Source organism: Labrus bergylta, chromosome 4 (assembly GCF_963930695.1).
Source record: "Labrus bergylta chromosome 4, fLabBer1.1, whole genome shotgun sequence".
Classification (NCBI taxonomy): Eukaryota; Metazoa; Chordata; class Actinopteri; order Labriformes; family Labridae; genus Labrus; species Labrus bergylta.
The window spans coordinates 32400847-32423224 of record NC_089198.1 but is presented as its reverse complement, the minus strand read 5'-3'; the positions used below and the strand labels follow the sequence as shown (position 1 = coordinate 32423224).

The 22378-nt window shown below is 38.7% G+C and overlaps 1 protein-coding gene across 1 annotated transcript; it reads left to right on the top strand.

The window, feature by feature from the left end:
- Positions 1-325: 325 nt before the first annotated feature.
- dpydb (dihydropyrimidine dehydrogenase b) lies at positions 326-22073 on the top strand. The gene is made up of 25 exons (XM_020629897.3): positions 326-628; positions 3101-3211; positions 3407-3489; positions 4917-5004; positions 5191-5352; positions 6163-6359; positions 8425-8506; positions 8805-8892; positions 9269-9376; positions 10196-10365; positions 10453-10663; positions 11425-11609; positions 12824-13039; positions 14186-14350; positions 14917-14985; positions 15124-15207; positions 15396-15516; positions 15626-15745; positions 16502-16644; positions 17097-17151; positions 17342-17463; positions 17993-18148; positions 18413-18475; positions 21333-21410; positions 21504-22073. The coding sequence occupies exons 1-25, from the start codon at positions 599-601 to the stop codon at positions 21666-21668; spliced, it is 3072 nt and encodes a 1023-aa protein (XP_020485553.1). The 5' UTR covers positions 326-598; the 3' UTR covers positions 21669-22073.
- The last annotated feature ends 305 nt before the right edge of the window (positions 22074-22378 follow it).

Sequence of the window (22378 nt, the reverse complement as noted above, 5' to 3'; positions counted from 1 at the left end):
AAGATAAAAGAGGGAAGACTTATCAGCATTCTATCTAGACCTTAAAGACATATTTTCCGAATTAAAAGACCAAAAATGGTTTGCAATATGAAACTTCTGACTGGCTGTGTAAGGCCTGTTTCCTGAGGAGAGTGAAGGGCTCACCATGAGTAGCAGTAAATATAAAGAGTCTTTGAGGCAGGAAGTAGTTAAAACAGATCTGTGTGTTTGCATGGCCTCACTCCCCCACCCCCCCTCCTCATTAGGTGGAGTTTGAACCCTCAAAGTTTAAAGTTATTGTTTAATTTGTCCAGAGTTCAAGTGCAATGCACCCAGAAACATGTCCACTACCCAGCTCCTCTTGAACTTCAACCCCGGAGAGACTCACTCTGCTCTTATCAATAGATTAAGTTGAGGGGGAAAAAAACGTGTTTTTAAGCAGTTATCCTGTTAACCAACTGCTAGTAAGAAAAGCAGGAGTGATAAGGACGGTCAGCTCTCTGATAACTCCACTTGGAAGAAGAGCATCCCCGTCAGAGTTTCGGACCTCTAATTCAGAAAAACATTCTCTGGCAGATCTTCAGAAAGCACTCGAAAGCTTTTACCCAGGAGAAGCATCATGTTGAGTAAAGATCTTCCAGACATTGAGGTAAACTGCTCTTTGTTTATTTCATTTAGTTTTTAGCACTTTTTATGTTTTTTTGTAAATAGCTTGTGTACTATCAACAAGGTGGCATATACATTCATGTGTTAGCTCTACCTCAGATTTAACAATATTCATCTGAAAAACAGATCATTACAGTTTCAAGCTGTTGTAATATAGGCACAAAGTTATACACTTTCTAAATATTTAGCCTTATTCAATGATTCCTCTTGTTAATCACTGACTGAAGCGGGTTTAATGTTGTTTTATTAAGATGTATATCTGTACTCTTGTGTCAGGATTTTACTGTTAAATAGCATTTTAAAGGATGTCCCAATTGTTGGTCCAAATATGATTGTTAAATTCTAGTCCCCAACTCTTTACATTAATCTCAGTCCCACATATGTGTTTGTATACTGAGTTGCATTAAGGAGTGGATTTGACACTAAAATTTTGCAGACAGCTGATAGAGACCAATATATATTTATACAAATATTGTTAACCTTTCTTTATTCAGGTTAGCCCTAATGACATCAGAGATCTCTGTTTCAAGGAAGACCTGGCAAAGAATAGCAGCAATACACAGTTTCAACAACAAAAACACTCAAACACATACAGTACACATTTCATAATCATCAGTTAAAAGAGCTGCATACAGAAAGTTTAACCATTCAGGGTAACTAAGTTGTTCAAAGCACAAATAAGTTGCACAAAGTCCAACATATGAATAATTAAAAAGAGAGGAAAAGGTAGTCCGGTCGTTCCTAGGATAGCTTTGTAAATGAAGATATTCAAATGCCCGAGTAAAGCAGTCCAGTTGACCTTATGAAGAACAATACAGTTCATAATATACACAGCAGAGTACGCAAACCCTTTTCTTTCTTCAACAACACTTACTTCCACCATATTGCCGTAGTAGGGATTATAAGAAATCAAATCCATGTTATGTAGTCCTAATACAGATTTATGGTGTTGTGCAACAAAGCATGTGATTTGTTGTACAACCTGTAGATAAGTGACGCATGGTCCAAGTGAAGGTATGATTCTGCACATGTAGAGACGGAGCAATAGATCAGAGAACTCTGTACTGAACTCTCTTATATGTTGTGATTCTGTAAATAAGGGATTGGAAGTGTCTAAAAATGTCAATTCTGGTTGGCCTTTTTTGTTTTGGATTTTGAAAATTTCAAAAAATCTGAGAATCGAAAAAGACCAAGTACTTTGATTTTTCTGTTGTATCTTTCATCACAAGAAGTACACTGACTTACACAAGTCTTCATAATGTAACTTTAGAATAACCTACACACTACAGATATTTTTGACTGGTAGGGTAATTAGGAAGGCCTCGAGGTTGACTGGGTTGGGTTGCAACATCTAAAAACTGATTTTTATGATGTTTTAATCCAAATAATACATTTTTTATTATTATTTGAATATGGTTTGATATGTGTTTTAGGTTTTACTCTGTTCAGCACTTTGGCCAGCCTCGGTTGTTTTAGTTGTCCTAATAATGTTGACTTGACTTATTACCAGGACCTAGATACCGCTATCATTAATACCCTAAAGTGCGTCAGTAAATATGGCTTGATCCATTCAGGACAGAGAAGAGGGTGGTGGAATGAACTTCCAAACTCCATTGGGTCTTCAGAGTCCCTCTGCACCTTTAAGAAAAAGCTAAAGACCCAGCTCTTTCATGAATACCTACTAACTTAATGATGATGGTCTCCATATTATTGATGATGATGATGGTAATGACGATGACTTATAAGATGGTTTCTATACTGATTAGAGCTCTCAAGAACTGCCCTCAATGTTGTGCTTTGCCTCTGGTCACTTCCTGTCAGCACCTGTGTGTCCAATCAGATTCAAAGCTGATCGTTTGCTCTTACTGACATTGTTCCCTTTTTTCTAGATCCTTGCTTGTGTTGTACTTACTCTCTGATGTACGTCGCTTTGAATAAAAGGGTCTGATAAGTGAATTGTAGAATTCAGTGGACTTTTTCATGAATACACAACTTGCTCTTTTAATGGATATTTTCATGCAGCTATGCAGCAGGTCACATAACCTTAGTGCAATGACCATTATCTCACCATTATCTTATCACCTTGACCCCGACCTTCCAAACAAGCAGATTTCCCAGAATGTTCCATAGCTTCAATGTTTTTGGCAGCAGGTGTGTGTGTGTGTGTGTTCTGGGACACATGTAGTTTCCAAGCTGAATGAAACACAAGCAAGAATTTCTATTTATACTTTCTTAAGACAAAAAAATGCAATTAATAAAACTTTAAATAGATAGTTTTTTAATCCTGACATTCCTAGAGCCTGCTTAATCATTTATTAAGATTTTTTGGTTTTCAAAAAGGCAGTGTCTGAATAACTTTGTGGCATTCTTAAAATCTGCTTTCAGGAGCAGCTAACTCGTTGTAACTTAACAATGTGTTTCAATGTGTTGACCCATTTTATTTTATTGCATACAGAGCATCCTGGCTCTGAATCCCAGGGTGAAGACACATGCTCAGATCATGTCCACAGAAAACAAGAAGAGAGAAAAGAAACACTGGAAGAGAAACCCTGAGCGGGGCTGTGATGTAAGATAATCAACACTCTCAAACCAGCACATCTTGGCTAAATGTCGGCAGCATTTATTTTGCCAAAAGCACTCATTTGAATGTGTCATCCTCTTTGTCTGTCACCCACCAAGTTTTGTTTTCATGTGTCCTTGTTTCCTTTCGTTTTTTGTCATTAATGTTTTTCTTTCTTTCTTCCTTTTTTTAAAATTTCAGTCTTGTGTTAAATTAGAGAACAACTTTGATGATATCAAACATACCACCCTGAGCGAGCGTGGAGCTCTACGAGAAGCACTGAGGTGAGTCAATATTTTTAATGAATCATTTTTGTAAGTATAAATGTCACTCATAACATATTTTCAACTCCAATCTCACAAGCTCACTTTCTCATATTAAGGATAAAGGTCATCAGCATAGAGAACTCCTATTATTAGCAGATCAAATATGATAAATTGCACCAACAGGAAGGATTAGTAAAAGTAGATCTGCATATGAGGATACATTGAATTTGCCATGGATTAAAGTCATACAAGCAGCTGGTTAAAAGAAGCATGGCTATACATATCACACCTCCATTTTGGTTAAGAGTAAAGAGGCAGCATTTGTTCAACTGTCATTACATTTTGCACAGACGTTTATAATTCCCAGATTATCTGAATCATCTCTCTAGAATCCTCTCAATATTTATTTAGGGTTTTCCTAGAGGTTAGTTTTAGTAAGATACATTCAAAAGTACTATTTGAATTTCCATGTGAGCTTAGGACTGGCGATATGACCTCAAATCAATATCACGATTAATGGAACATTTGACCTCGATTACGATTAATGAACAATTATTTTGTTTTTGGTTTCTGCCCTCATAGTTTACTGACGAGGTCTCTGCTGTAAACATACTGAACTATTAAAGCTGGGATATGTTTTCTAAGGACAGAGTGCATATCAGATGAACTATTTTGTGGTTATTTACTGAATATTTCAAACTGAAATCAAAGCATCGCTTGAAATGAAAACGACACATTTTAGTTTAAAGTAGAAATTAACTTCTCTGAAACAGAAGAAAATAAATAACTTGCATTTCTTGCAACTAGTTTTTCCTCAGTGTTTACATTTGACTTCTTTTTGTTCGGTGTCGTCTTCCCTAAAGACAAAATGTGTCCAAAAGACGGACATTGCTTCCATGTCGAGGATTAGACGTGTTGTCACTTGAATCTGAAAATAATTAACATGGGCAAGATTACATTGATTAGAAGTTTTGAATGTCAGTTTCGATTAATTTTCGATGAATTTCCCAGCCCTAACTGGCACTCACACTCAAAATGATTTGTGATTCGTTGCTGTTCATGGCCATTCTATGTTTTGGATCTATAATGTTCATATTTCACTTCGGTCACCGCTTGATTACAAACCAAAAACAACTAAACTAATGACATCACCCTTTGCCTTAGCTGCACTTATTTCAAATGCTAACGAGCAAATATTGGTATATAATACATTCAGACTAAAACGGGGATCATTATAAACTAAAGTCTGTATCTGCTGTCATTGAGTCAAAGCAACAAGAGAGACAGTGTGTGCCAATACTGCTGTATTGTTTTTGAACATGTTTGATTTGAATGTCTTCAAATGATGTTTGCTGCTGTTTTGGACCAGAAAAGATTTTCTTTCTTTTTTTAAAGTTTTTCACATTTTGGCTAAACCCTCAAATGAAAGTCAAATCTGTGTTTAGGTGTCTTAAATGTGCGGATGCTCCTTGTCAGAAGAGTTGCCCTACTAACCTGGACATTAAGTCATTTATCACAAGCATCTCTAATAAGGTATTGTAAAAAATATATATACATACAAACGCATTTATGCAAACATTCTTGAATGCTGGTTCAATGATTTTAGGGAATAGCTCAGAGGAAGTTAGAAAACAAACAATGAATGAAGAGTAGTCAAATATGAAGAAAGGTGTAAGTGCTATTTCATCATTCATGTTTGTGTATCTGTGTGTGTACTAGAACTACTATGGAGCAGCGCGGGCTATCCTCTCCGACAACCCCTTGGGCTTGACTTGTGGAATGGTTTGTCCCACATCAGAGCTGTGTGTGGGGGGCTGCAACTTATACGCTTCAGAGGAGGGACCTATTAACATCGGAGGGTTACAGCAGTTTGCTACCGAGGTAAAACATTTACAGCTGCCGAGCTATTCTGAATGAAACATTTAATAAGCTGTCTCACTTGTGTCTTTTATCTACATAATTGTCATATAACAATAAAATTAACCATTCAATGGCTCTAAAATTGTGAAGCCTTTACAGGTGAGTTCTGGCTTAAAACTTGATGAATCATTCGGTTTTTATTAAGGTGAATGTTAATGTGAAACTGTCATTATTAAAGGCTTTATATGTGATTTTTCACACTTAAATATAATATAAATCAAGTATATCCTCTGAAAATAACTCTGTGAGTCATGACTGTCTACAATGGGTGTAACACCCGAGTCCCACTGTCTGTGATGTTTTCAGAGTTTTCAGAGTCCTATCTTCACTTTGTTTACATCGCCCGGACGGCGGCTGACTCCTCCTCTCGTGTATAAAAGTTGTTTAATTGAGGGACTAGAGAAAAGAAGAATAACATACTGTACTCACTGCTTAACTGTGTTTCTAGATCACGCTCATTTCAGGTAAATTTACATGCAGTGTGAAGATACGAGCATAATAAAGATCGCTAGCATTAGCATGCTAACACAACAATGCAGCTCGAGTTGTTTGGGTTTCATGCTGGTGCTCAAGGGCGACATCTGCTGGATCAAAAAAATCACATATAAAGCCATTAAGGAAATAAAACATTGACCAAATCCTTTTGATTTAAGGTATGTATTTAATGTTTTTCATGTATGTTGTCTGAGTCTATAGGTCTGTGTTTTCTAGATTTTTTATTGTTTTCACCTGAAGTAAACTAAATATTTTGTGTGTGTTTTGTCTTCTTAGGTGTTTAGTAAGATGGGCATCCCTCAAGTCAGAAATCCTGAACTCCCACCAGCCAATGAAATGCCAGAATCTTACCACTCATCGATAGCTCTGATTGGTTGTGGTCCAGCGTCAGTCAGCTGTGCCTCCTTCCTGGCTCGTCTTGGATACGATAATATCACTGTATTTGAGAAGCAGAAGTACATCGGAGGACTAAGGTATCAGCATCCAACTGTAAATAAAATCATACCAGAGAATGTGAACTGGCTCCAGGTTTCTGCGGTGAATCTGACCCCTTACCTTAGACCTTGTTCTGAGCTGAGCTCTTAAAGATTATACATTATAACAGTTTGTTCAGTGTCCTCTTCTCTGCCACCACTGTGAATGAGACAACGAGGCAATGCACTGGGCGTTTAGATGCAAAGTTTTTAAAACTCTTTTTCTTTTATTTATGATCTTGATAGTCATCATCAGCAACAACATCAAAGAGAATATCAGTATTATCTGTTACAATACCGCTTCAAGGTTTGTTTATTTTCTACTAAAAATCTCCATGACAAACGATAACAGGGAGATCAGGGATGCCGTCATCCTCTTTGCACTCTTTTTTTTCACCCTCATCAACCGCAGCTTCCCAGCTGTTTTCTGTTTGTTTAATCATATCCATTAACTCACACTGACACCAACTAGCCTCATCCAGGCAGAACAAAAAAATAAAACATGACCTTAAGTAACATGACGGATCGTTTCATATCATCATAACCAACGTTACCAACAGCAACAATATCACTGAATGAAGAGGTGTTTATAATGACCTGGGTCTTTAGCTTATACTTAAAGGTGGAAAGGGACTTTGCAGATCAAATTGAGTTCAGTAACTCATTCTAACAGAGGTGCTATAGAGGAGGATAGCCCAGTTAGCGACTAAGGGCCTTATTGTGATTGGAGTACCAGGCGCATTTTATTGACAGAGTGACAGTAGTGGGTGGGAGGTAGTGTGTACCTGTGGTTGTGGTTGAAGACCAGTCCCACAGCTGTGTTCTGGATCTTCTGCAGAGGTTTGGATGTGCATGCAGGCCTGCCAGTAGAGATATTGTCATGAATGGTAACTCCTCAAGAAGGAGCAGCAAGTCTTAGCTGCAAGTTTAACACTTTCTTTATTATCTAGCCCACATGTAGCTGTTATGTTGCTAACTCCGATACAACACTGATGACGTCACAGTTGCCTCTATGGTGGCCTAAGGGCATCAAATCATGACAGATGTAGTTTAGTATCTTCGTGGAATTAGCCCTTTACGTTACCCGAAACCCACAAGGGAGCAGTCATATCCCAAAACTTCAACAGAAAGCAAAACAATGCAGAATCTAATTAAAATAAAGCATGTTAAATCATTGATGCCATATTGTTTGCATAGCAGAGGTATGAGAAAACATGGGAGTGGATCATTGCACCAAGTGAAGAGGTGTTTATTGAAAAGAGAAGGGGACTGAGCACTAAACCTTGAGGCACCCCTGTGAATAAGTTGTAGGTTTTGGACACTTCTCTTTACTCTGAAAGATATCCGTGACAAGTATGACATGAACCAGTGGGGGGGTCGATCCTGAGACACCAAGCTCAGAGAGAGTGAAGTGAGGATTTGGAGGTTCACTGTGTCAAAGGCAAAGAAAAGATCTAGCAGTAATAGTAACTGTCTGTTACTGATAGTACTGCAGTATCGGTAGAGTCAAGGGGTATAGGTAAAACTTGTCTGTAGGCTTCAACCTTGGTTGGGTTGAGGGGCGGGGTGACCTGAGCTTGCTTGATAACATTGGACACAGCGAAGAGTTGTTGATGCAAGTGGCTTTTGGGTTAAGTGTATGGAAAATGGTCTGTGAAGATGTTTGATGGAATTGGTTCCAGCAGACTAGTAGTTGGCTAAGAGTCCAGTAGAAGCTTGAAGACTTTGTCCTTTATTAGATGTGACTATAAAATGCCTTCTCAAAAATGAAACAAGTTGGTTCGGTAGGAAATCAAGGCGGTAGGAGGCAAGATATAAGAAACTGTATCCCTTTTGAGATTGCAATTCTGCAACAGCGCAGTAACATAGCTCCGCCTTCATAATGCTTTTGTACTACATAGATTCCTCTATGGGGTAATATTCCAGTGTGTGGTTGTACATGAAGTGGCATGAAGTTACAGGGACTGCCTTGAACGGGCAATAATTAAAGTGCTATTTCTACACAAATATACACTTGTACAAAAAAGGAAAATTCAACATTAAAAATTCATTTTCCCTCCTGCAGCACAGCAGAAATCCCTCAGTTCCGGCTTCCCTATGAGGTTGTCCAGTTTGAAATAGACCTGATGAAGGACTTGGGGGTCAAGGTAAGGCCCCAAAGGTTTTTTTTAAAGTGCATTAAGTGTTCATGCTGCAAAATGCTGAAATTAATTTTTCCAAAATAAAAGTTAAGTCATGAGGTTTACTCTTGGTTGTTAGAATTTAATTATGATAAGATATATGTTAAATGTATCATAAGTACCATTTTTGAAAGAAAGCTAGCAAAGACAAATTATTATAGTTTCATCATGGTGTTGAATATATACATGATAATGTGATGTTTTTAGAGCATCCTGAACATGCCATAATGATCTTATGAAATGTGTTTCTTTGTGGATATTCCAGGTTCAATGCGAGAAGGGTCTAGGTATCAGTGGGATGACCTTGACCTCCCTGAAGGAGGAAGGATTTAAGGCTGTTTTCCTTGGGATTGGTGAGCTTGAATAATGCTATAAATACACAGTCCATGTGTTTCTCCTTTCAATTCAATTCAATCAATCAATACATTTTATTTATATAGTGTCAACTCATAACAAGTGTTATCTCGAAAAAAGAAAAAACTGTCTTATTAAAAGGCAGAAATCTTCGGCCGGATCCCCGGCTCATGATGAAACAGCCTTCACAGGCCTAGACTGCGCCGGGCTTGGAAAGGGATAGGGGGAGAGATGGGATAAGATGCAGGAAGAGGGATAGGGAGCAAGGGGGTGGGGGAGGCAAGCCTTTGAACTCTAAGGCACTTTATTTCTGTAAACATGTGAGAAACGTTGTTTTAAAGTTTCTAAAAATGTTTTGCATTTGTGTGTCTCCAGGTCTCCCTCAGGCCAACAGGGCCAAGATCTTTGATGGTTTAACCATGGATCAAGGTTTCTTCACCTCCAAAGACTTTCTGCCCATGGTGGCCTTAGCCAGCAAGAAAGGTACTGATGTGAACGAACACAAACAAGCTAAACAAATGTTAAACACACATACTCTCACCCCATGCATGGTAAGAAAGGGAAAATTGTTTTTTTTTTCTTTTGTGTTGTTTTTTTTTAATGGGGTTTTACTAATAAATTACTATTAATAGTAAGTTTACTATGTACAATATATAAGTCAGTACTGACCCTGTTTGGAAAGGGTGGAATGGCCAGAGTTTCTACACAGAGCTAAGCTATGTGTCGCTGGCCCCGGTCAAAGTCCAGATTACACTGAGCTAAAATGACATCAACACTATGCAAGTCACGAAGACCCCATTTCAAGTCTTCAATGAGCATTTTTCTGAAGAGGATTGTGTAAAACCCACAGCAAATAATGAAGCTGGACTCTTGGTAATAGCACTACAGACACTACTTTATAAGTATACTGTTGTAACATGAGTATGATAAATAACTAGGTTTTGAGTTTGAGTATGGGTTTTCCTATTTTCTGGTTGCACTTGAACGCCACTCGTTTTACCCTTGATTGCAGCACGTTGCTGTCTCGTTTACATTCTGCTACCATTCTATATAAAGAGTGAATATATGGACATAAAGTTGTCGACTGGTTCTTCTTAGGAGTAGAAGTTACAACATATACCATACAACCTAACTTCATAAAACCCAAAATGTTAGGCTACTATAATTCAGTAAATCTAAAGGGGAGTAGTGGGCTCAGTGGGTTTAGAGCTAAATATGTTTAAGTATACAGTATAAGGTTTGTAAGATCATCATGTCAGAGACAATCTCTCAGACCGAGTCTCTCCATCTCACTCTGTTTAGGTATGTGTCAGTGTCGCTCTTCCCTCCCAGAGATGAGAGGCGTGGTGATCGTTCTTGGGGCCGGGGACACTGCGTTTGACTGTGCCACCTCAGCTCTTCGCTGTGGAGCCAAAAGAGTCTATGTGTGTTTCAGGAAGGGATTCACCAACATCAGGGCTGTTCCTGAGGAGGTACAGCTAAGGGTTTTAATTGACAGATACTGTATAAAGATAAATGCATATATAGAGTGCTTAAAAACATGGGCTTTATTCTGTCAGATGGAGTTGGCCAAGGAGGAAAAGTGCGAGTTCCTGCCATTCCTTTCTCCTCGCGAGGTCATCATGAAAAATGGTCGTGTTGCAGGATTACAGTTTTGTCGCACTGAGCAGACTGAGGGAGGTGACTGGTTGGAGGATGAGGACCAAGTAGTCAGGCTGAAGGCTGATTACATCATTAGTGCCTTTGGGTCAATACTCAACGAGCCGCAAGGTGATTCACAAACTATCTGTTGAGTAAATGAGCAACAGTGTCTGCAGTTGTTTGTTTTCATACTGTAGTGTATTTGTATGTATTTATGCATGTAGGTATGGATAGATGTATGGATGGATGGATTGATTTATGGATGGATGGATGATTGATGGATGGATGTATGGATGGATGGATGATGTATGTATGTATGTATGTATGGATGGTTGGATGGATGGATGGATGGATGGATGGTTGAATGGATGGATGGATGGATGTATGGATTTATGTATGGATATATGTATGGATGTATGTATGTATGGATGGTTGGATGGATGGTTGGATGTATGTATGGTTGGATGTATGTATGGTTGGATGTCTGTATGGATGTATGTATGTATGTATGGTTGGATGTATGTATGGTTGGATGTCTGTATGGATGTATGTATGTATGTATGGTTGGATGTATGTATGGTTGGATGTCTGTATGGATGTATGTATGTATGGATGGTTGGATGTATGGATGGATGGATGGATGGTTGGCTGTATGTATGGATGGATGGATATATGTATGTATGGATGGTTGGGTAATGCCTGCTTCAGATGAACTATTTATTTATGTTTTTCTACATTGATTTTTTTTTAGCTTCAGTTCATGAAACCAGGAGAACTATCATATACTGTGTATAATTCAAATGACATTGACCTCTAGTTTTTGCTGAAAACACAAGTGGTCCAAATGTAACAAACACGTGTACTCATGCAAATTAAAATTCATATCTTAGTGACTGAGGCCATGGCTCCTGTCAAGCTGAACCGCTGGGGTACTCCAGAGGTGAACACAGACACAATGCAGACCAGTGAGCCCTGGGTGTTTGCAGGAGGAGACATTGCTGGTTTGGCAAACACCACAGTGGAATCAGTGAATGATGGCAAGCAGGCCTCTTGGCATCTTCACAGATACATACAGGTACAATCATCTCTACTTAGATCTACTTCATAGCTCATCCTGTAGCATATACAAGTTCTGTTTTATGTTTAATAAAAGGCAAACTTGTACATTCACAAGATTGGACCAAGGTAGGTCGAAGTTAAACATTTCTGTGACAGATCCTTAAAGCAAAGGCAAATAAACCATTTATTTACTTTTGGAAATGCCTGGTCTTTTACTCATAGAGAAAAAAAAGAGTCCAATTTTGCTTTGGAGAAGAGCTAGATATTACACATAGGAGGGTTAATCACAATGCTATTAAGGTCTGATTAAGGTCAGCATCTTCCTGCAACCGCAGTGATGGGAAAAAAGCGACATAACTGTGTGTTTGAATGGATCATTTCACTTTTAAAAACAGCTCAGTTGACAAGTCAAAAGTTATATGCAACTTGTGTCAAACAGAGGTAAAATATCACCAAAGTACTTTGAGCCTATAAGCTTAGCATACAGGCTAGCAAATTAGACTGATTCCAGCAGTCAACAACATCTACAAAGCCAGATGAGCACTTTTTGGACCTGTTGATTAAACTAAATCAAATAATTTAATGACAGCGCTTGCTAAATGGGTGGCAACTTACTGCAGGCCCTCCATGTTAGATAAAAAATGGATGCTTCAGTCAACGTCTAAGACAGGGACCCTTTGGGACACAGAGTGTTTACCAGATTAGTGAGGAGGAAATACTTTTATGATCCTATTATTTGATTCCATGATATCGTCAGTCTTTGGGATGTAAGTCACCAAAAGCCATCGTCAGTCAGCACATTTTTGTCTAGTTTTGAGGATGCTTTTTTTTATATATATATATATATATTCTGCAGCTAGCTGATCCATAGAGAGGAGTTAGTGTAGTTTCTTCTCGTATGTACAGGTTTTTGTTGTTAGCAGAGGGTTACAATGATAAAGTCCCCACTTGTAGCTGCATGTGTAAATGGCGTTTAAATGTTATTTACTTGTTTTCCACTTTGGAATTGCTGATTTTGCACAAAACTGCGTATATCTGTCTGAATTAATTGTGTTTAAAATCTAAGGACAAAGTGTCTTGACATTGGTTTTAACACAGTTTAAGTACACCCACAGGTCTGAGTAATGAGCCAAAGAGTCGGATTGAAAAATACAAAACTTACTTATTTTGAGAAAATGTTTTATAAGTGATGTCATTTAAATGATGGACTTTTCTCTTCTCTTACTGTAGTCCCTGCATGGACAGACAGTGGACCCGGTTCCTAAGCTGCCGTTGTTCTACAGCGCTATAGATCAGGTGGACATCAGCGTTGAAGTTTGTGGAATAAAGTTTCCAAACCCATTTGGCCTGGCATCTGCCCCACCCACCACCAGTACAGCTATGATCAGGAGAGCTTTTGAACAAGGCTGGGGCTTCGCTCTGACCAAAACATTTGGGCTGGATAAGGTATAGTTCACACAAACATACATAGATGCACCAAGCCTGCACAAAGAGTAGTCACAACAGGAACAAACAACAAATTAGGAGATGAACCAATCCAAATACTGTAGGTAATGAGACATTGAAAGAACAGCATGAGATATTTAATTTCATCTTGCCAAAATAAAGCAAATATTGCCCCTAGTTGGTTAAAGTTGTTTGTGTGGATGTGGGCAACAAGAAGCAAATCTTACAGGGTTTTTTTTTAGTGTAAGGTATACTTAGCATCCAGGAAAGATGTTGAGAATGCCTTAATAATTGTTTTGAGTTTTATGAACATGTTTACTTCAAAATCAAATTAATAAGGCAATAAACTGTGCAGACAAACATCTCTTAGATGTTCTGCGAGACAGCTGTGAAGCAGACGACATGAACAAAAACTAAAACTATGGCAAACAACCAAAGGACAAACTTTACAACAAATAAATAAAAGCTACCATAAAGACAAACTTTGCAGGCTGAGCAATTATTTTATTGCAGGCTGTACAATTTTAATCAACCAAAGATCTGCAGTAACTGCCAAGCCGCCGAGGCCACTAGCGCTGGCTGCCGCTAGCCGCCGGGGCTGCTAGCGCTGTTAGCCAGTTTAGCTAAAGAATGTCAAACACAATGTTGTAAAGCCAAATAATTAGATTTATTTGTCCAGCAAAAAGTCCAATCCCGCACTTTCCAATTCCTCTATTTATTGAGAATTTACAAGATTAATGTTGTGAGGTAATTTCAGCTGAAATACATTTGTTTCAGCTGAAGGGAACCTCATTTACTCACTCTATGAGTAAGATGCCTAAGCATGCCTGCTGATATGAATGAAATAGAGCTGGATTCTGATTCCGTCTAGCCAAAAAAGATTCAAGATATTTGTTTGTCACATGCTCATACATTGGGGCAGTGACATGCAATGTCTGTTCCTCAAGGCCATCAAGTATAACTCTGAGATACAGACATGTAGAAATATAATAATGTGTATCTGTGTGCATCATGTATCTGGTACAGTCACTATACCATATTGTGTTATCTTGATGAGGTACCATTCGAGTAAAGAGACACTTGATTGCTAAGCTCTTCCATTTTTTAAAAACCACTTATGTCAATCTAAGTAATCTGTCTCTGCAGGACCTGGTGACCAATGTGTCCCCTCGTATTGTGCGTGGAACCACCTCAGGTCATGTGTTTGGACCAGGCCAAGGCTCCTTCCTCAACATTGAGCTCATCAGTGAGAAGACAGCAGCCTACTGGTGTCAGTCAGTAGAAGAGCTAAAGAAAGACTTCCCCAATAATGTGAGTAACTTTTACCATCAACCTATTTGTTTCTCAGTGGACATGGTTCTCCATTTACAAAGAACATGAAAAGCAGGAGTTTGTCAAATATGTTCATGTTACCTCAAAAGGCTGCAGGTGTTTCTAAATCCCTTTCAAATGGCCGGAAAATGACTTTTCAATGTCTGGGTGGACCGCATGTGAGAAAGCAAAGTCAAATCTGTTCACCCTGACTTTTCTCCCAGCAACCCCTGGAAGTGGTGGAGTATTTTGAGTTGTGAGAGTGCGTTCAGATCCGACAATCTCACGCTTCAATGTACTTTTGTGAAAGGCAATCCTTGAACATTTCAAGACGAGGATATCCCGATATTATCCTGAAAATGTGAGGAGTTAGATCTGCCTATGGTAGTGGTTACCAATGAGCAGTGACACTCAGCATTGTTTCTTCAAACATCCAAGTGAGATGCCCCCATAGCTTTTGTCAAAGTCATGTTAGATGGATGAAGGGAAAGACCAATATATGTTTTTGACACTCTCTTATATCTCCAAGAAATCTGAAAACTAGCTCTGCCTTGTCTCTCTGTCAGGTGGTGATCTCCAGTATAATGTGCAGTTACAACAAGGAAGACTGGACAGTACTGGCCAAGATGGCGGAGGTGAGTGAAATGTCTAATCCTCACAGAAACTCTCAACATAATTTACAGAATATAACAATTAGGTAATTATTATTAGAACATACAGAGATTTAAACTGTGGTTTGGGAACATGTCAAATCCAATCATTTGTGTGTTTAGAAATCAGGAGCAGATGCACTGGAGCTGAACCTGTCATGTCCTCATGGGATGGGCGAGAGAGGAATGGGATTGGCTTGTGGACAGGTAGATACACACACACACACACACACACACACACACACACAGAAGAGAGGCATATTATATACATCATCATACTCTATATTAATTATAGTACTGCATGATTTACCCCCTGATGTGGTACATTATAGAGGCCACCATCTAGTGAAGCTTTCCAAAATTGCTAAATGCTGTTTATGTTTCTTAATCGTTAGGACCCTGTGTTGGTGCGTAACATCTGTCGCTGGGTGCGTGAAGCCATTTCCATTCCGTTTTTTGCCAAACTGACACCAAACGTTACCAATATTGTTGACATTGCAAAGGCTGCTCATGAAGGTAATTTTTTTAATTCCATTATTAAAAAACTGTTTTTTTGACATTGTAATTACCTGATTTATTTTTAGAACACGTGTGGGTTGTTGTTATAGTTAAGTTTGTTTTGCAGGTGGAGCAGACGGTGTAACAGCCACCAACACAGTCTCAGGTATGATGGGACTGAAGGCCGATGGCTCCCCCTGGCCTGGTGTTGGAAAGGGCAAACGCACCACGTATGGAGGGGTGTCTGGTGAGGACACACACTAACACATAGACAATCCCTTGTACCTTAACTATTGCACTTGTGCAACTTTATTAAGATTTACCTTAAGAGACTCTCAGTCTGGTGAATACCTACACCTCTTGTTTCTTAGTCAGACTTTCTTTTGATGATGATGTATAAACTCCAAGCAAAATCTGAGACAATCCTTATAAACTAAACCTTAAAACCCTCCAATCAGAGGCACAAACTACGGACAGGATAAATGCATTTTCAAAGGCTAAATGGTACAAGTCAGGATGTGTAAATTTATTAAAGTCTGACAAAGAAATAAGACATACTGTCAGTGTTGACAGATGTACGATATTTTCTGTACTTGTACCATAATGTTGCCCTCTGTACGAACAATAATTGCAGAAAAGGCTAAATGTATGCTAAAAGCTGCAGTACGATATTGCTGTATTTTCCATCTGGCAAGACTGCATACTGTTCACAGAAATCCTTACACAGATTCAACCGGGATATGAAATGCACAATTATAAAAGAGTTTTACAAAAAGCTGTTTATTCGATGGTTAACCAGTATTTATGTTTTCAAATTGTATTGGACTACAACTACAGCCTGAAATGTTGGAGACCTAGTGAGACTTTTGGTGTCAGATTTGTTGGTACATGAGAAGACACTCTATCATCCTTAAATAAAAAATTGAAGTTACTAATAAATTACACTTTAAACAGATTCTAGTGAGATGCTACACTAAAAAGCTTACTCTGACCATGTGTGCAGGTAACGCCATCAGACCTATCGCTCTCAGAGCAGTATCGGCCATCGGCAGAGCTATTCCTGGTTTCCCAGTTTTGGCCACAGGAGGTATCGACTCAGCTGAGAGTGGACTACAGTTTCTTCATGCCGGGGCCTCAGTGTTACAGGTAACTTTGTAACTTTGTAACAGCATGGTGAGGCTGATGTGATGTGTTGAGTAGCATATCATTAATTGATGAATACATTTTGTTTGAAAATGAGACTTTAATCTTAATTAAGTTTCAGCAGTAGGTATAAACAGAAGGTTTTTAAAATGGGAAGTTCTGAGAGCTCCTCTCTCTCAGGTTCATACAAACCACTGTTACTCAAAAAGTAAGTGCATGCAGTATTACAAAAGACACTAATGTGGGTTTCATCCCAGAGCAGATTGAGGATAGAAGCAGTGAGAATCTAAGGTCTTTAATACAAATAGACCAATAATATATATTATGATCAGAGATCTATTATTATTAATATAAGGATTGAAAGCTATATACTTCATCAGAAAACAAGCAAACACAAACTTGGTTTAATAATGTGTTTTTATATCTGTTGATTTCCTTGTGTCTGATTACCAAAGGTGTGCAGTGCAGTACAGAATCAGGACTTCACAGTGATTGAGGATTACTGTGTGGGTAAGTAACTGACTTTCTCCTCTATTGTGACACCAGTACCCTGATATCCTCCTCATATACCTTTATATCCATAGCCTAAAGAGTCAAATATCAACTGTTCATGCTCTCAGCCCTCCAGATGCATCTCTACTTTAGATAGAAGATATTGAGACTATATAACGATACCATTTGGATGAACATGTGTGTTCAGGTCTGAAGACCTTGTTGTACCTGAAGAGTCTGGAGCTGAAGGACTGGGATGGTCAATCTCCTCCAACAGTGAAACATCAAAAAGGAAAACCAGTGCCAAGAATTGAAGATCTCATTGGAAAGGTACACAGAACAATTAGTTTTTTATTGACCAGTACAGCTTCTTTGTACAGGTAGACCACTTGGGATTAGAGAAGGAGACACTGGATCAGACCTGAGAAAACCTGTGTCAAATGATGAAGACATACTTTATTTATTACCTTTAAAGGCTATAAGTTATACCTGATAGTTGGATGTGCAAACAACTCCTTTAAAACATTATTCTCTGAAGTTAAATTCAATTTCCTATTAGACCAAAGACCTGTAATGTTTTCTTTCTCATAATAATTATTAAACTCTGGTGCTGGTGGCCCAGGTTCAAATTCGACCTGTGACTTCTTTCCCGCATGTCATTCCCCTCTCTCTCTCTCCCTGATTTATGACTCTATCCACTGTCCCATCTCTCGAATAAAGGCACAAAAAGCCAAAACTTACATCTTTAAAAAAAAAATAAAAAAAATAAACAAATTATTTGTATCTGCATAGTCATACCAAAATTATGTGTGTGTGTGTGTGTGTGTGTGTGTGTGTGTGTGTGCTTGTGTTTACATAGAGCCTCCCTAGCTTTGGTCCATACCTTCTAGAGAAGAAGGAGGCCGTTGCAGAGTACAAGAAGCAGCTCAGAGATGCTGATCAAACTGATGAGGCTGAAGACACCATCAGCAGAGTCAGCACTCAGCGTCCCAAAAAACCTGTTCCTGCTGTCAAGGTATGAAACACACAAAGACACGCACAACGTCCTCTTCTGTGAATCAAGTATTAAATCAGAAAAGTGTCTTATTTCTTTACGTATACCACGTTTGTTTGTGTGTGTGTGTGTGTGTGTGTGTGTGTGTGTGTGTGTGTGTGTGTGTGTGTGTGTGTGTGTGTGTGTGTGTGTGTGTGTGTGTGTGTGTGTGTGTGTGTGTGTGTGTGTGTGTGTGTGTGTGTGTGTGTGTGTGTGTGTTTGCTAATGTTTATGTTTCTACTGTAGGACGTCATTGCCAGAGCGCTGCGCTACATTGGAGCATACCAGGAACTTGACAACATAGAGCAGGTACCCATTTGTCTCTTTTTTGTATAGCCATTTCATAATTTAATATACAATATAAATATACTGTTTATTAAGTCAGGTTAGGTGTATGAGGCAAAACTTGTTTTAAATGGAGATTGATAGTTGGTCATTGCCTGGCTTTGTTTGGGCTGAGCACTTACAGTAAGTTTCCCTTCTGAGCATCAGTAGGAGACGTCAGCTGATGACTGCCTGCTGAAATTCAAGCAAGGCAGGTTCAGGCTTGTAAAAATAAGAAAAAGCCGTTTCAGTTGTGGTTCTCGGGTACATAGGTCCATAAGATGCACTGCAGCTCTCACTGTGTTAAGACCGAATTGGTTAAAGACCAGCGAGTCAACTGAGCCTGGACATCTGTTACTACTGCCCTCGCCTTCATTTCCTCTTGTCACCTGGAACAAATGTCATTATTTCCAAAACCTGGAAATTCAATAAGTTTTCCCATTGAGCAACAACCCCCTCATGCAATCATGGTTACTGCTCCTAAAGATTTTATGTATATGATAGATGCCCACAGACGGCATAATGCAAGACATGATCAACGCAATGGTGTTTTTTGTTTACTCACTGTTTGATGATCTACTCTGGTCCTAGTTGTCTTGACAGATTATTAAAGACTGTCGCGGTTTACTTTTAACTGGTAAGACTGACTTTTGCATAGACAAAATCAAAAACCCCCCAAACAAAGAATTTCCTAAACAAATAGGCTTTTACAAAGAAATCAAACCAGTGGGTAAGTGGAGAAAATGACTAACCCTGCCTTTAAGCTGGGCCAAACTTCTCTACCGTCGCTATGTTTGGCTAGAGCTGCGGGTCATTTCTCAATTGTATTGCTGATTCAATTCAATTCAATTTATTTTGTATAGCGTCAACTCATGACAAGTGTTATCTCAAGACACTTTACAAAAAAGCAGGTAAAATACCTTACTCTTTGTCTGTTAACATTACAAAAGAGCAGGTAAAAAGACCTTACTCATTGTTATGTTACAAAAAGCAGGTAAAAGACCTTACTTATTGCTATATATCCTATCCATGGCCTATCCATCATGAGCACTTTAGCAAAGCAGCAAAATTTACAGTGGTAAAGAAAAAACTGCTTTATTAAAAGGCAGAAATCTTCGGCCGGATTTTTGCAGCCTTCACAGGCCTAGACTGCACCGGGGTTGGAAAGGGATAGGGGGAGAGATGGGATAAGATGCAGGAAGAGGGATAGGGAGCATACCTGTCACCTACCTTTAACACAGTTACCATCAAATCCTCCTATCTACGCTCTGTGAACTTCACAGGATCTGCCCTCTGCTGCTTCATGTCCTACATCTTAGGGAAATCTTTTGGCAGAGTGTCTTGAAAGGGCACAGTTTATCCCCAGGGGTACCTCAAGGGTCAGTGCTCGGTCCCCTTCTCTTCTCCATAGACACCACCTCACTTGGTTTATCATTCCACTGCTGTGCTGACGATACCCACCATTCCTGCCAGATGACATTACAGTCTCAGCTTTCGTAAAGTCTTGCTGTTATGACTAAATGTATGAATGCCCCATTCAACTCAACCTCTCAAAGTTTGCTCTAAAGGGACCCATGTCCCTTGCGAGACTCCGCTCCTCTGTCGCCCCCTGGTGGTGGATTGAGTACCAAACTCGATTCGATCTGCAAAGGTCCTTTGCACCTTTAAGAAATAGACCAAGCTCTGTCATTAACAACAACACACTTGATGATCTTGTTGATGTTGGTAATGACCATGATGATATTTAGGATGGTTTGATGCTGATTAGAAATCTCAAGAGCGATGTTGTTGATGACGATATATTAACTTTGATTGTTTAAAAAAGTGCTGTGCCTCTGTGCACTGCCTCACAGACCCTCTGTCTGTGTCCTCGGACTTAAAGCTGTTTCTTTGCACCTACTGACGTTGTTTCCTCCTCTCTAGATATTCATATATTATATGTTATTTATTATATTCGATATTCAGCCACAAATTTGCACAGCTCTGGAGAACCCCCTATATTGTTATTACATATTTACCACTGTCATCACTGTTTTTGCAAACTTACATCTCTTACCTCCAGCAAGTATTTTGACATTCAGTTGACAAGCCTGAATAAATGTTGTATTTCATTTTTCATTTTTTTAAACCAGTAGGAATGTTAAGTTAAATCCTTGATGTATAAATCTCTTCTTATTCTTATTTTGTTTATACTTTAAGTGCTTATTCACTATTTATCTATTCTTATATTGTTTTATTTGCTCTGATAACATGCTGCTGTAACATCACAATTTCCCAGTTTGGGATCAATAAAGTAATTCTATTCTATTCTATTCTATATATTAACTTTGATTATTTTAAAAAGTGCTTCTCTAGTCCCTCAATTAAACAACTTTTATACGTGAGGGGAGGAGTCAGCCGCCGTCCGGGCGATGTAAACAAAGTGAAGATAGGACTCTTTAAACTCTGAAAACATCACAGACAGTGGGACTCGGGTGTTACACCCATTGTAGACAGTCGTGACTCAGAGTTATTTTCAGAGGATATACTTGATTTATATTACATTCAAGTGTGAAAAATCACATATAAAGACACATATAAAGAGACACATCTTAATTCAGCAGACTAAATGCAGCCTCTCCTTAAGACAGCTTTTACCATCTATAAGGTCACAGTATGAATAAGTATATAAAGCACTAACCTTTTACTTTCATACATAAGCAAACAGACCTTTAGAAATATCTTACCAAGAAAAAGAGTGTAAAAAACATTTATTTTGTCAAATAAGGAAATGGAAATGTACAAAGAATGATTCTCTCTAAGCTTGTAAAAATAACGGCCCCCCTCCTCCCTGTGTCCCCAGGTCCAGGCTCTGATAGATGAAGAAATGTGCATCAACTGTGGTAAATGTTACATGACCTGCAATGACTCTGGATACCAGGTATGTCTGTCTGTTAGATAAAGACATTTCTCTCTGTATTTATTCGTCTCACCATTTACAAGATGTAACTGGTGTCATATTGTGTTTTTCCAGGCTATAGAGTTCGACCCAGAAACCCACTTTCCCATTGTGACTGACAGCTGTACGGGCTGCACTCTGTGCCTCAGTGTTTGCCCGATCATAGACTGCATCAAAATGGTTACCAGGACAACGCCTTATACACCTAAGAGGGGTGTGCCAATAAGTCCTGTCTACTAAAGGAAACACCAAAATGTAATCACCACATTTGTGTTTGTGGAGATCAAATATTAGATTTGATGTAATGAAAAGTGAATCTTCCTAATGATCTTTGAGTCATAAGAAAAATGGCTGTAAACATTATAAACATGCATTTAAATTATTATTGATTGTGTAAAATATGTGAAAGAGATTGGACAATGACATCCACTATTTTTATCTACCTGCTAGAGAAGGAAGGTAACTGATATGTGTTGACTTTGGTAAACTGTAAATTGACTGCACTGATCCACCCATCTGGATCAAACAAACCTCATTTACTGTCAGTCTCACACACACACACACGCACACACACACACACACACACACACACACACACACACACACACACACACACACACACACACACACACACACACACACACACACACACGTTAATGGCTATGCCTTTATGGGAAATTTGACTTTGACTTGTAAACTGCCAGAGATTTGGAATTGAACAGTTTTACAGACAACACTACATATAGCACTGAGAAATGAAATGGGTTAATTGCCTTTTTTATGAATCTGTGAATCTGTTGTTGATTGATAAATAAATCTAACAGAAAGGGCTTTATAACTTGCTGGTTTTGGCATTGTTGTTATCCCTGTATAAACACTTTTTGTTTAATGTAATGATGGACACTTGTTTCAATTAAATGTGCATTTAATTGTATTATATAGAGGGAAAT

Excerpts from the sequence above, each read along its gene's own strand:
- dpydb (XM_020629897.3), top strand. The coding sequence starts at position 599 with ATGTTGAGTAAAGATCTTCCAGACATTGAG. Across the intron at positions 8,507-8,804 it reads TGAAGGACTTGGGGGTCAAG|GTTCAATGCGAGAAGGGTCT; the intron begins GTAAGGCCCCAA and ends TGGATATTCCAG. Across the intron at positions 10,366-10,452 it reads TCAGGGCTGTTCCTGAGGAG|ATGGAGTTGGCCAAGGAGGA; the intron begins GTACAGCTAAGG and ends TTATTCTGTCAG.